Source organism: Epinephelus moara, chromosome 18 (assembly GCF_006386435.1).
Source record: "Epinephelus moara isolate mb chromosome 18, YSFRI_EMoa_1.0, whole genome shotgun sequence".
Taxonomy (NCBI): Eukaryota; Metazoa; Chordata; class Actinopteri; order Perciformes; family Serranidae; genus Epinephelus; species Epinephelus moara.
Window position 1 is genome coordinate 35,838,325 of NC_065523.1, and position 15,462 is coordinate 35,853,786.

General features: G+C 42.1%; 2 protein-coding genes across 3 annotated transcripts in view; both read right to left on the reverse strand.

The window, feature by feature from the left end:
* Positions 1–2,842, reverse strand: part of si:dkeyp-69e1.8 (uncharacterized protein LOC100001340 homolog) — an 8,426-nt gene extending 5,584 nt beyond the window's left edge. The window contains exons 1-2 of the mRNA XM_050069022.1: positions 2,683–2,842; positions 2,140–2,282 (exon numbers count right to left, since the gene is read on the reverse strand). Coding sequence (XP_049924979.1) covers positions 2,140–2,282; positions 2,683–2,707 — 168 coding nt within the window. The 5' untranslated portion in view covers positions 2,708–2,842. The remainder of the gene's footprint in view (positions 1–2,139; positions 2,283–2,682) is intronic.
* Positions 2,843–4,206: 1,364 nt separating this feature from the next.
* On the reverse strand, positions 4,207–14,813 carry hmgxb4a (HMG box domain containing 4a). 2 transcript variants are annotated; one of them, XM_050068995.1, is made up of 13 exons: positions 14,738–14,813; positions 13,964–14,068; positions 12,469–12,605; positions 12,035–12,110; positions 11,361–11,948; positions 10,638–10,841; positions 10,308–10,486; positions 10,011–10,095; positions 9,854–9,918; positions 9,657–9,753; positions 7,518–7,681; positions 7,216–7,338; positions 4,207–7,074 (listed from the first exon to the last, which is right to left on the reverse strand). In XM_050068995.1, the coding sequence occupies exons 2-13, from the start codon at positions 13,998–14,000 to the stop codon at positions 7,030–7,032; spliced, it is 1,800 nt and encodes a 599-aa protein (XP_049924952.1). In that variant the 5' UTR covers positions 14,001–14,068; positions 14,738–14,813; the 3' UTR covers positions 4,207–7,029. The 2 variants fall into 2 exon arrangements, with proteins under 2 accessions (XP_049924952.1, XP_049924953.1); XM_050068996.1 differs by lacking the exon at positions 14,738–14,813 and adding an exon at positions 14,465–14,729.
* Positions 14,814–15,462: the final 649 nt, after the last annotated feature.

Genomic DNA, 15,462 nt, shown 5'->3' on the forward strand with positions numbered 1-15,462 from the left:
TTAGACGCTTGCTGTAGCGCCACCATCAGGACTATTGGCTTGAGTTTACAGCTGAGGATATCTGGCATGAGACTGGACCTTTGTGCAAAGTTTGGTGAGTTTTCAAGAAGAAGAAGAAGAATACCTAGGATTACAATAGTGTCCTGGCAGCTTAGCTGCCCGGACCCTAATAAATCACTACTGAAAAGAAAAGAAAATCATGACGGAGATGGGTTTGCATTTTAGAGCAAATGGCTCCATTTTTAATTTAATGTGAGTTTCTTTATGAACACAGGTGTAGTTCCAAGGTGGCAATCTGAAGCGTTCTGAATCACCCCACCCCACTGGTACTGTCTATATTACGCTCCTGTTATACAGTCATGGTTAGAACATGCTTCACTACAAGTTTCAGTCCTGCATTCAAAACTTTACTTTAGTAAAAGTACTGATTATCTGCAACATGTACTCAAAGTACTCACTACAGCAAAAGTACTGATTGTGCAGTAAAATGTTTCCTGTTATATCTGATGTTTTTGCATCATATCTAATGTTCCTGCTGTAGATGTTTGAGGTTGTGCTCAGATTAACTCCTTTATATAATGTTGGGTTGTTTAAACTACAGCATCATATTCTATTCTATAATCACATCACACGGTCCTGTGAGAACCATGAATCTTTATAAAGTCAGCTTTTCATGGTGTCAGAAAGAAGCTTTGTGACGACTCATTTTCCAGCTGATCCAAGAAGGTTTTTTTAAGAGTTTATTAAGTTGCAGAGGAATTTTCTCAGCACATAAAGGAACACTGTGTCCTTCAGTTCATCACAAACATTCAACATGAACACATCTGGACATGCATGACTTGGACAGGGAGAATATGAGAGATATTAAATGAGAGAAGTAACTAGGAACGGGCAAATGAAGCCTTATGAAGCTTTGAGGCTCAAATGCAGCGAAGACAGTGACATCTGGTGGTTAAACACTGAGCAGCCCTTTAAAACATCTGTAACTAAAGCTGTCAGACAAATGTAGTGGAGTAAAAAGTACATTATTTAGCTACATAGCTTTTTTACTCATGTTTCACCTGTGCGCAACCGCTGTAAATCCACAGTTGGAAGAACTCTGAACTATTGCAAGACAAGTTTTCACTGTTTCTCTGAGGCTTTTGAGACATTTTGGAAACCTGATCCAGTCATAGCGATCCAGCAACCTTTATCCTCTGCTGGCTAATACAAAAAAATGGCTGCTATATTTGGAGTGGTGATTGCAAACATGTTGATTTTATGAGTGTGGAAGATGGACTCTGTTCCCACATATGACTTATGGTTAAACACATCACATCTGGAGAGACTGAGAGTCTATAACAAGGACAGAGGTGTTGTGTTTAATTAGATTTGGGACCCTGAACTGAAATTCTTTCAGTGTGAAGGCTAATGTCATAATATTTTTTAGATGAAGCACCTTTCTGTGTATATCTCTCCTTTCCTCTATACGTAATTTAATCACTCTGACTGTGGCCACTGTTACATATGATGCTCTAAAAGGAAATCAACATATATATTACATATGATGCTCTAAAAGGAAATCAACATATATATACTGAAAAAAAGTACAATATTTGTCTCTGAGATTAAGCGCAGTAGAAGTATAAAGCTATAAGATGAAGGTATTCAAGTAAAGTACAAGTAAATCGATTTTTACTCACAGAATCAGAAATAGAGGTTTGTAAATATAAAGTAAATAAAGTAAAATAGAAATAAAAATATGCCTCACACTACAGTGTTTAACACGAGTATTTAAAATATTAAGGATAAAATACTGTATTTGGAGTCCTGTTAAGATTTCTTTTGACACTTGAGAGAAAATAATCTCGACTGAAGGTTCACTAAATCACTTAGTGAGAGCTTTAAATCTTCATCAGCAAATGTCATCAAGTGACCACCTGTTAGATGGTGATCTTCAGCCCTGTCTTGTGATTATTCAAGATGATATCAAGGATTTATTGACCCCCTGTGTGCCTGTGTGCTCTAGTATGTTACATTCAGAAATAGACAATATGCATGATGCTATAATGTTCACGGTGATATAGAATGAAGACAAGAATAGGAATGAACATAAGAAATGTGCACAGTCATGTGTATTATACAGTATTTCCCTCCTACCTGTCTGCCTGCAGCCTCTCCTCTGTGTTTGCTGCACTCCTGGGTAACATCTGTGCCCTGTTCATGGTCTTGCAGGCCCAGGATGGTGCAGACTGTTGATCTCTTTCCTGCCCCGGTCCGGCCCAGCACCACCAGCCTCAGCTCTGCACACAGCAGTGGAAAAATAAACCCTCAGTGCAGTCAGATATGCATGTATATGTCACAGCATGTGCAGGCCTGTGCTGACACAGAGGAGACACACAAGTTTTTAAAAGCAGCCTGGAGTCATTTTGAAACTGTAGTTCTCTGGATTATTGTGTCTTCCTCCTGAAAGTGACAGACTGTGTGTTAATGTAGTCAGCTGATTCCAATGCGCTGTCATGCACACTATCAGTAACAGTAACAGTAACAGGGGCAGCGCCCTGTGCAGCTGTTGTCTCGCAGATAAACACCGTGAACGCGCAGCGGGACGCCGCCCCTGCTGCTGTACCGTCACTTCTCCTCTGACCCCGCCGATAAAACCATGTTAAACATGTTTAATAAAACATAAAGTGATCAGTTTACCTGAGTGTGCTGCAGATGTGGACATGTCTGCTCCTGATCGCTGCAGGGTTTAGTGTTGAATCAGAGGATGGTCCCACTTCCTCCTTCCTGCCTCGTACACCAACTGGACTCAGCCGGACTGTAACAGAGGTGAACACAGCTCCATCTGTGGTGGAGGCTGATGTAGGGCGGCTCAGACCCGGACCTGGGAACCGCCCCGGGGCTGATGATGTCACATGAGTCAAATGTTTTCTTACCATAGAAGAAAGTTTCCACCCACTGGACTTTTTATTTTAACACTGAATCACAACGCATAAAGAATTTGATATATTTAGATCAAGTCAGATATTGAGTATGAGATGATTTGAGAGGCGGGCCTTCTGTGGTGGTCACGACAACACGTTTACAGTTGGTAAACAATGGAGGAGAAACTGGTGGTAGTGGTTGCTGGATACCCAGAGCTATACGGCCTGATGATAGACAGCAGGTTGTCAAACTGCCCCTGAGTCATCCTAAAATCTGCCTGTAAACGTCCATGATGGAGGAGAAGCTCCTGGACCAACTGGTGGTACTCCCCATGATCCAGCCTCTTTTTTAGGGTCTCATGTACCCACACAGATCTCTGTTTATCTGCTGACAGCCTCTCACCCTCAACCAGAGCTACAGACAGCACCCTCTGCCTCAACATGGCAGCAACTACATACAGGGCCCTGGCACATTTAGTGCCCTAGGCAAGCAAATAAACACCTAGCTAAGAAAAACAAAGTGCTAATTTAAAAAATATGTGCTAATTTGCTTTCAGTAACATGTTGTACATGTTGTTCTAACAATCATACAAATCAATAATCAATAAATTAAAGAATTACAAATTAACTTGTTGAGAAGAATAAACGATAAATGTGCTCTAGCCGCCACAAAAGCTTTTCTGTTGTGGCTCTTTTACGATTAAGGTATCTTCCACTACTGCACAAAAAGTCACTAAAAACTAGCGTCATACTCATTAGCATATTGGTGATGTCACTGTGCCTTGATCAAAGCATTAAAACACTGATGAACACAATGTACAAAAAACATCAGGTATAAAACCAGGACAAAAAACATGAGAGCTGAAAACAAAATGCAATGAAAGATGAGCGACAGTCTACAAAAGCTCAAAGTTAGATCATTAAAACATCAAATACAAAGATGTTTAGAATTGTTATAATAAATAAAGTAAGAATGGACACTAGGGAAACAAACACATAGTTCATTTCACATCAGGGGGTTTCATCAACTATTTTGTCTAAATATTCTATAAACGTTTCTGTTGTTCATAAGATCAAGAGTTCAACACTGAGTTAAATTCAATAAGAAAAGATGGAAAGGAGGTTGTGAAGCAAAGTCCATTCAAAGGTTCTCCAGATATTTCACAAAAAAAGTGAACCTCACAGTCGCTCTAGAGGATCACCAGAGACATCAGGATTCATCCTCTTGCACCATGAATGTCTACATTTCCCGTGGCGATCTATCCTAAGATAACCCGAACAACTGACATTTCCATCCAAGACAAAAAAGCATAAGCTGAGTTTGGGAACAGTTTTAATGTTGCCATGTTGTTAAATGTGTGACAGTGATTTGTTTCAGCTCCTGATTAAAACAAAGTTGCACCTAAAGGTTGTTTTCTATCACTTTCCTACAGAGCAGCGTGAACCTAAATGTGCACAGTAAGATATCAAATGTATAAAACAGCGAGGCGTGACAGCACTTGTTAACATGGTGAAATAAAAACTAAGCAGCTGCTGTCATAAATATTACGTCGTCATGATGATGACGACCAAATGACTTCCTGTACAGTTCAGTAAAAAAGTCAACATGTAGACACGTACAGAACACGCAACAGTCACACTGGAAACTGGTGTTTTCAACCTGGACATATTTTAACATGTTTTGTGACAAACAGGAACAACAGGTTTTTAACTGGTTCGGTATTAAGACATAGCGCTGCAGCCATGAAACAGGCTGCAATGTGCACCGTCAATGTACGTAAACTAAGGTTTGTTTTGCCACTGACAGGATCAGATTGTTATAGTAAGTGTCGGACATTACGGAAAGGATCCCTACAGTGACAAAAAATCATTTTTGATCTGGTCTGTTTATCGTCTTCCTGCAACAACTCAACTGTAAAGACTTCAGAACGAGACTCCTCCTGAAGCGAGACTTGTTTAGACACAATAACAAACAGACCACATCGAGCAAAAGTCAAGAAGAACTTTTTTTTCTTCTTTGTTGGACACTTAAATTTGAGTCGGTCAGACACAAGAACAAACACTTCTAGTGGACGTAACCTGACGATGCGATACTGCGCAGAGTACTTACATTGCAGCCTGTTTCATGGCTGCAGCTGTCTCACTCAATATTGAACCAATTTCAACAATCGTTGTTCCCTTTAGTCACTGTTGTGTTCACACCAATCCCGATGCAAATTTTAACGGCGCGTTACTTGTGCCAGTTTGAACGCTAGAATATTTTGCGTGAATAACTCATGTCATACGCACGTGAAATCGCTAAATCGACAAATGAACTTCTGCCGGTACGCCCTTGCCATCATACGTCGAGGTTCAGATTTTTCAACTCTCGAATAAGCGTATAAAGCGAAATCATGCTACTCGCATCATTCACACTGTTTAATTCCCGTATTTGGCGTCATTTGCGTCTCGTCATGCCGCCTGGTGGGAATTCATGTCTACTCGTGTCTTCACATTGACTTTACATGTAACTGACTCACATGAATTGTTTTACATGTTGTGTTCACGCCAACAGCGATGCAAATTTTTCACGCCGCATTACCTGAACGCTACAAAAATACTTGCTGACTCGCCTCATACGTGCATGAAATTGCTAAGTTGACACATGAACTTCTGCAGGTACGTCATCGGTGTCATACATCCCCGCAGGATCTCAATGCTGATTGGCTATCACGGCTCGAATTGTTCACTGAAATTCAGATTTATCAACTCTCACAAATAAACATGTGGCACGAAAACGCTACTCGCTTCATTCGCGCCACTTATTTTGCGAACTTCTGCGTCCAGCGTGCTGCCTGGCAGGGCTTCGAGTCTAACCGCATCTTTACGTTGAGTTTACATGTAATTAAATCGCGAAATGTTTTATTTGCGCCCGGTGCGAACACAACATTAGACAGAAACACATGAGACAACAGGGTTTCCTTTTAACAGCTAAACAAATGCACACATACACTCATCTGGGTCTCGTTATACAGTACTGACAGTTTTTTGACCTGGAAGATCTGTTGAAGTCCGACATATTGATCATAATGTCCGGTGAAAATTATTTGCTCCCTGTCCTTACTGAACGCAACATGATTGAGCGTCAGTCTGACTGAACTGTTTTCTATTGGAATGTCCTGAAAAGCCTCGAGTGCTACAGCGGTGTCGTTACAGTTGGACTTTTTTTCAAGCAGAGAGTGAGTGGGGGGAACACTGCATTTAATTCTGGGGTCGGTGAGGCTGGATTTTTTGACGCGCACCGTTTACAGCAGGTGTGTTTTGGCCTAGAGAGCGATAAAGCACATTGAAGATGGGTGCCAGCCACCGAACTCAGTGGTCTGGTCGAGCAGACACTAACACAAGCAGGCAGAGACAGCAGATTAGCTTAATGTGTGACTGGAACAGAGCCGAGGAGCAGGACTGCATTTTAATAAACGACGTCACCCCTGTAGCTTGTTCATAAATTATATTCTTGTTATTACAAAGTACCAAAAAACGTAATGTAACAAATTCCAGGTATCTGGACCAGTATCGTTTTTGAATGTGAACAGTACCCAACCCTGGTTTTCTGTTTAAAAGACCAAACGTGTGAAGACAGTGCTCACCCATCTTTAAGTGGTCACGTCTCCAGTTGATCTGGAGCGCACAGCTGATAGGTACAAGGTTTGTTTACATGACGTAACAGAACTATTGATTTTAAGCTTAATTAACGTGGATATTATCTGACTGGAGTTTCTCCTATGTGTCTGGGATATTAAAATCTTCCAGGAGACGTGGACCGGCACCAGTGGAAACCCTCACACTCCGTACAGCAGACACAAGCACACACTCGTTCGTACAACAGCACACTGTACAACAGCAAAACTAAGCTGACATGCCGAGAACGTGTTCAGTAAAATGTTTCATTTAAAAATATAACAATTAGAAAATTAAGAGAACAAGGTTTTTAAAAAAATACACTTTAAAAACATGTTGACACTAGAAATATCCAAGTTTTCAGATGCCAGGCGAGTGGCTTAAATTAAAGTCCAAGGGTCACTCCTGTAAATGTTCGCTCCAGTCAAATGTGTCGGTCAACTCCACTTTGACTACCAGCCTGTGCTCACAGCCCAGGCATGATGTAGGCGATGTTGTCCAACGTATTCGACTGATAGAAAGTGAAGAGAGAGAAGCTTTGTTAGAGGAAGGTAATGAGGAAGCACATGATGCTGTCAAGGGGGAAATTAATGTATATAAAACTGCACCAACAGTCATTTCATTCATACGTTTATAACTGTAAATACTTTACCAGGACGTTTCGAGGACATCCGTTTAACTGTGGTATCTGTGCTGTGAGACACGTCAGCGGGCCCAGCGCACACAAGATGGAGTCCAGAAGTACAGACAGACTCCCGGACACGGCAACCATCCCCTAACACACAGAAACAGTCACATGACTCACTTTACTTTTTCCACCGCAAAGTAATAAAACATTGTCTATTTTTTAGATTTGATTTTTCTGAGTCTACTAATATGCTGTCTTTAGTGTGATCCACTGGTTTAGAGGATATATGTTAAATCCACTGCACACACTTGCATGTTGAAGCTTACCTCTGTTTCCTGTAGCCGGTGTCCAATCAGGGACAGGGACTCTCCGAGCAGCTGCAGGTGAGCTGCTGCATCGATGGGATCAACATCTGGGACTCGTGCAGGGGACAGAGACAAAGTGCCAGGCGCTCTGTTCGGTGACACCATCCCTGTTGCCGTTCCTACAACTTTCATCACCAAACACAGTTTAAAGACAGTTATGAGAACAGGACAGGACTGCAGCTATGGATTATCTTTGTAGTGAAGTATTCTATCAAATGATCCATCGATTAATTGAGTAGTGACATTACTAAATGTATAAAAAGGGAAAATAAGACAGGTTTCTTAAAAGGGCACTGTGTAGGAATTTCTCCCATCTAGTGTTGAGATTATATTTTGCATTCAAACAAATAGCACAATCTAGCGCCTCATTGTTTCAAACGCTTATTGCAACAGCGGTAGCTGCTGTGTACCAAAAAGCTATGATAATATGATTGATGAAACCATGTCATCCGATACTTGATGGAGTATTCATTCAGGCTCCTACACAGACACACGCCACGCGAGTTGACAAACCCCCTCCTCACCATGCTGGCTGCCCCTGTTGGGGCGGGTGTAAATCGAAACAAACCAATCACGACTTGTCTTTTGACAACTGACAAGTGGCTCAACCTCACACACCTCATCCCTCTCCTGGCAACACTGCGTCGCTAACAGCTGTTAGCAACCAGCGCCGCTAATAGCACTAGCAGTGGCTAACAGCTGTTAGCGGCGCTGGTCGCTAACAGCTGTTAGCCGCTGTTAGGTGTGATTCTCCTTCAGCAGCTCTCTCCACCTGGGAAAGGCTACCCGGATGTTGACCCTCGTTTTTTGAAATCGTCGGTCACGTTGCCTTTTTGCCTTTTTTCAAATGCACCGGCACCTGTGACTAGCCTGCTTGCTGCTGCTTTTCGTCACTCTACCTGCAGTCGTAAACCGGAAACCGACAAGTGAAAACACAAAAGGCGATTCCTATTTCTCAAGTATGTCCCTGTACGTACCTGTATTTTCAAGATGGCACACGTACATGATGAGACACCGGTCACAATGTATACGTAATTGAGAATTTTGGAGCTGATGGAGGTAAATACACATGTGCTAGGACACACTTTTGACTGCAAAATTTGTTTGTCTCAAAGAACAACTGAAATTGTTACACACAGTGCCTTTAAATGAACTACAAACTAGGGCTGCAGCGATACACCAGTTTCAAGGTATACCATGATATAAAAGCTGATGGTTATCATACCGTGCACATTTGCTTATCTACAAAACTGAAAAAATACAACTGGACGTTCAGTCTCACCTTTATTATAGTTATTATTATTATATTATTATATTATAGGAGAGAGTTTTTACACGTACTTCCATTAACAAAATAGTTTCAATTAAAGTAATAAAACATTTGATTAGCCGAAAATAACCCTTCTGTTTTCATTCCTTAAGGTTAGACAATTATCGTACCATGAAAATCTCATACCGCTGCAACCCTGCTACTAACTGGTTCCTTTTTTAGAACAATCAAAATTTCATTGCTTAAATTCCAAAAGTGGAAATAGATGTTTGGGGTCATCTGTACCGCCAATTTTCCCCCTCATGACCTTTTGACATTTTAGGGAAAATGTCAGTATGACTGCTGTGAATGAAAGTAGTAAAATTGCAGGGCCAAGCATGTATAAGGTTAGATGAGCCTGAGGAAAGACGCTTTAACACTGAGCGAACCAACCTATCAGGTGACTCTGCTCATGACTTATTTGAATCCACAACTTGTTCATGGTTTAAACGCATTTTTCTGATTTAAGCAGGAAACAAAAACAACACTGTCTCGTTATCTTTTTGAAAATTAAAAACAAGAACACTGGCACCACAGAGAAACAGCTCCTCATTCCTGAAAATACTAAGAGACGTCCTCCATACACATACTTCTTCTTCTGTTGTTCTGTTTTATGGCAGTGGGCAGATATTAGTGTTGCATTACCACCATCTGCTGGACTGTCTCTTGCCCCATTCATTCTGTCATGTCATGTTCCTGATTGTAGCGCATGTGTGAATCGTGAAAATCACTGGCTGAAAGCTTATCCCGCTAATTTACAGGGAACTGAGTGTGAAACAGGCTGAAGATACCTTTGCTTTTGCCCTCGGTGGCGCTCTTGTGTTTGACTGTGGTGGCTTCAGCTTTGTTCAGTTTGTGCTGCAGATACTGAGCCTTCTGCCTCCAAACCTGCACACAGCAAACAGAGGACATTCAGTGAACCTCCACAGCTGCAGAAGAACATAATCAAAAGCTTTTCCAATATTAATTACAAATGAGAAAAACGTACCAGTTTGTCTTTCTCAGGCATCCCCTTCCACACCTCCGCTAACTTTTTACTTAGCTCACCAAAGACTGCAGATCAGACATAACAACATATGACTCATTAAAATGTGTATTTTAGTGATATTTAAAAGGACAATATGTAAACCAGTGTCAGTACCCACCTAGTCCCGGCTGTTCTGCATTAATGTTGACCCTGTACTCCTTACAAAACACCTGATAGGCTGTTGTGATCGACTTCTTCTTGGGCTGAGAGAGGACAGAGAAAAGTTGCAAGACACGGACAATGAAGTTCTGTTATAATAAAGTTAAATAAAATAATGTTACAATGAAGTTAAATAAGGAGGTTCAGTGGGGTTGTAGATTTCTTGAAAACCATTATTTGAGATTTTTGGCGTTCAGAGCTAATTTATCAGATTTACCTACCAACCCTGCAGAAAGACGACTGAACAGCATCTCACCTTATCTTTATCCTTCTTGTGCTTTCCCCGATCTTTGTCTTCTTTCTTCTTCTTCTTCTCCGCCACTCCATCGTTGCCTTGATGGTGGTGCGGAGGGACGGGAGTGCCCATGGCATACATTGGACCGACGGCGCTGTGAGTGACGGTGGGATGGGAGTGACTGTGGTCCCTCGATGAGTCTGAACAATGTCATACAAAGATAAAGAGACAGGTGTTGATACAACTGCAGTACAGACGTCATTAAAAAATCTGTTCACATAAACAAACCACACAGCAGTTTTATGGACAACTACAACATACTTGTTAATATTTAACTAACGATAAACTCACCTCCGAATCCTTTACTGTGCTTCTTGTCCTTCCCACTCTTCTCCTTGTCTCTGTCTTTTTCTTTGTCCTTCTTCTTCTTGCTTTTTTTGCTCTTCTTCTTCTTTTTGGACAGGTGCGTGTATGAATCATCTATAACCAGTTCACCAGCCTCCAGTTCACCTCCAGATGAAGAGCTATCGTCTCCCATACCACCTCCATAGTGACCTACACAACACAGAACACAGCTTTGAATATTAGTAAACAAAATCAGAATTACCGCCTCACGGCTCGGTGCCTCCATGAGCCAGTCAAGTTACAGCTTTCATACACATCTGTCCAGACTCATGAGACATATAGTGAAGACTTTAAAGGAATTTAATAGAACGTATTAAGTGTATGTACTTGTATGATTCCAGTAAATAATGTCCAGTGAGAAACACGCTGTCTTCACTTAGAGACTATTTTTACAGGAGTACAGAGAACTGATAGAGCTTTGTCACATGGAGCAACGACAATCACGTGAAGCTCAATATCAGCAGATACAGTGAGCTCGTTGTGGACTACCAGAGGAACAGGACAGGACACAAAGTTGTGGCCATGACAGCAGACAAAGCTTCAAATATAAATGTCACAGCAAAGAAGCTACAAAATCTAAAACACGGAAGCTTCACAGGCAGAAGATCTATACAATCAGCACAGTTTAAATGTGGACACAAACAGAAAGATAACTTAGGTTTATCTTACCTTCCACCTCCACCTCTTTCCCCACTACAGGCAGCGGATCTCGACTCTGCTGTATCTTCTTCTTGGGCGACTTTGAGAGCTGCATCCTGTCTCTGTCCTTCTCTTTCTTTCCGCCTGATTTGGATGAATGTGGCGTGAACGGGAAGCTTTCTCCTTCCTCTTTCTCTGGCGACATGATGAGCTTCATCTTCAGCCCGTCGGCCTCACGTAACGTCAGGGGTTCCTCTTTGGGAGCTCCACCGTGGAACAGAGACGACTTTGAGGACGAGGAGGAGTGCTTCTTGGAGGAAGATGACGATGATGACACGGGGCGGGAGTGGGAGAAGGAGTGGCTCCCTTTACTTCCGCTGCCGCTGCTGCTCTCGCGTTTGCGGTCCTTGGAGGAGTGTGAGGAGAAGGGCGGGTAGGAGGGTTTCTTGTGCAAGTGGGGGCTGGGGTCAGAACCCGTGGCCAGTGGCGAGGTGATGGCCTGCAGGAGGCCCATCGCTGTGTCTGTTGGGTGGGAGGATGAGGGCGATGAGAGAGTAGGGGAGCGGTCTGCGGATTTGTGCCTCTTCTTGTGGGGAGGTGGACCTGAACCATCGTGGTCTGGACAATAAAGGACAAGAAGAAAATAGTTAATACAGTGACAGTCAGTAAAATTAAAAGATGATTACGATATATCAACCTCTCACCTCGGTAATAGTAGTCATCACTATGTTTCTTCTTCTTTTTGTGCGAGTCAGATCCAAGCATGAACAGCTCTGAATCCTGATTGGAATAACACATCAGTTTTCCATTTACAGTTTCATACATATGTTCAAATGTTTAGTTACACCATAACTAATGTCAAGCAAGATAAAGCAGCGAAAATATTCTAAATACAGCGTACACTTAAAATGATATCAATTTCTTTAGGTGGCTAAAACAGCAGTGCATCATTTAGCTTCCATGTCGGCACTCCTGCCTGCTTCTCCAAACCGGGGGCGTGCAAACTGACATCCACTGTAGGTAAAACACTGACTATGGATAAGTGCCTGATTGTAAAACAAAAGATCTAAACTATCCCTTTAAATGCTTTCTGTGACATTTAACCCTGAGGTGAGGTTACTGTGGACGGACAACTTACCTTGGGCCTCTTCTTGGAAGATTTTCGGACCTGAGCAGCGATCTCCTCTTCCTCCCTCAGCAGATCCTTGTACGACCTCCTCTTCTCTCTCTGGCTACGACCAGCAACAAGGCCCCTCTCTCCATCCATCCCCATTTCTGGAATACATGAAATGACAATTATAATCCGAACCTTGAAGAGGAAGAGACCTCTGTTGATACTTCTGCTCAAAGTAAAAAACTCCTGAACACCTGGATCCTAATTTATCAGAAGCCCCTTTTACACTGTCTTTTCAAAGTGGGAATTTCACGTCGTAATGCTGCCTCGCTGTTCTGTATAAAAGGTACAATCCTAGAGAGAAGGGACAGAGTTGTTTCACCTTAAAGCCAACACTGGAAGTGATAACAACACCAAAATGATGTATGTATAAATGGGACAGCTGGCAGGACCTGATCATTGGTGGCATGAGTGAGACATTCTGGTCACGTGTTATGCCTGAAATTCACAGTAAGAGATTTAAAAAGAAGCTGATAGCAGTTAGCAGCTAACTTTAAGAAGAACAACAGCTGAAAATGTCCACAACTTGGGAAAACAATGAGGCCTGGGAGCTTCTTAACCTCCAAGCAGAGGACGAGATCAGCCACAATATAACAGGGATAATAGATGATTGTTATTACTATGTTATGCCATTGTTACTGTTTAGAAAGCGCTGCCCACACGTAACTTTATGTCACACTACAGGCTGACGTTTCTGTTTTACATGTCACACCTCTTTTGCTTCCGTAATGCCAGCATGCTTTCTACAATCACACACTGGAGTGTCATGATGCTGCCATCGTTTTGTTCTGTGTAAAATTGCAAAGGCGGCATAATGAAGAGAATTTGTAGCGGCCCTATAGCGTGATCTCTGTGCATAAAAACAGCTACAGAAAAAGGTGAGCGGCTATTAGCAGGTGCCAACATGCCAAACAGCATCAAGGAGACACTGATTTCTAACGTGAAACTACTTTATTCAGTGTTTTTACTGGTTTTAATCACCTGGTCAATTTGTTTTGGAGAGGAAGAGACCTTTGTAGATAATTCAGGTCCTGATAAAATTAACACTGAAAGAATTCTAACCAGGAGAAGTCTCAGCTAGTTGCACTCAGCGGTTCTCATTGCTAGATGCCACAGAGTCCCCCTAAAACATTTGACCTTTAACTAAAGGAACAGTCTGACATTTTAGGAAATATGTTATTAATCAGTCTGGTTTTAGTTGGACTGACACACTTTTCTCTAATGTCATGTAAACCTACTTAAAGTCCCTTTAAAAGTACAACATGTAACACAGCCTCTACTGTGATGGGTCTCTTGTAGTGTTCTTCCCTCCCAACCAAATGTGTGGAGCAGCAGTTACACTTTAAGGTTTTGTCACTATTTCACATCGTGTTTCTGACTGCAAATATACATGTGATTGACAGGCCTGTAGAGTAGCAAGACAGGAAAAGCTGCATGTAGTTTATAAGGCAGACATTACCCATCCCTCCTTTATTCTTGATCTCCTCAAAAGCCATGGCTCCTCCGCTGTCAACACGGTTATCTGTCACAGTATGTCACTGACAACATAAGGCAGGACACTGACCTGTGAAGTGAACACCAGGAAGAAATAAATCAAATGCAAGATAAGATAGTGAATGATTCTGTCCATCAACATATCAGAGCAGTTGAATGCTACACAACAATACATTTGGCCATGTATGCCTTCATGTTTTACATCTTGTAACGTTACCCAGACATCAACAAAGGTAACTAAACATGCACTGAGCTGCTATGACTATTCCTGCTGCAGCTGTCTAAGAAACACTGGAGCTGCAGATGTTTAACTTGGACAAAGTGAGGAAACGCTCCACCATTAGCTGCTAAATGAGGAAAAGCTGCGTTATATTACAGTAATAATTTGGTCTGTTACCTACTAAAGAGTACAATAATAAAAGCTAAACAACTTCCCGCCTACTTTCATAAAGATACACAAACACACCCCCTCTCCGTTCACTTTGACTCCTTAGCTTCCCAACATTCCCAGCACCCGAGCGCGTCTCCCTGAGCTTCCCCTCCGCTCTCCGGGCACAGTGACCCAGGAAAGCCCGAGGCTTACAGCCCACAGCTAGGCCGCGGTGGGCTCCAGTGCCTAAATAAAGTGGCGAACATGCATTTAACTCTGCCCGGGTCTTCAGCTCCTCTGGGCTGATAGCGTGTGTTCATTATAAACACCCGGAAGAGAAGAAATAATGTGTTTATTAGATTTTACCACCTCTGCGGGATCTCCAATTTACGCGGGTCCGGTCGCCATCTTTTATTATCGGCGAGCAACAATACGTGTCGACGTAGGGGAGGGGCTTTGGAGAGGCAGCCAATCAGCGGCGGGGAATATTAGCCATATTAGCAATACATGCTAACACTCTGATAACAGCAGGTTTACTCCAGTGTTTACTACAACAGGCTTCCATTCAATATGTTGGTGTTAAAATTAAATAAGTGTTAAATTAAACTTGAAAGTATTTTAGCTGTATTTTTCTCAAAGTATCTCTCATATTCCTCAGGATGTATCAGGCACAATAATTCTTTGTAAACCTGTTTTAACTTGTGCAATAATTCAACTGTGCAATATTCTGTCAGGAACCTAATTTATTCTTACCATCACCACTTGAATGTACACTCACTGGCCACTTTATTAGGTACACCTGTTCCACCATTTAGTCATGTAGACATGGTGAAGATGAGCTGCTGAAGTTCAAACTGAGCATCAGGATGATGAAGAAAGGTGATTGAAGTGACTTTGAACGTGGCATGGTTGTTGGTGCCAGACGGGCTGGTCTGAGTATTTACTGGGATTTTCAGCACAACCATCTCTAGGGTTTACAGAGGATGGTCCCAAAAAGAGAAAATATCCAGTGAGCCAAAATGCCTTGTTGATGCCAGAGGTCAGAGGAGAATGGCCAGACTGGTTCAAGATGATAGAAAGGCAACAGGAAGTCA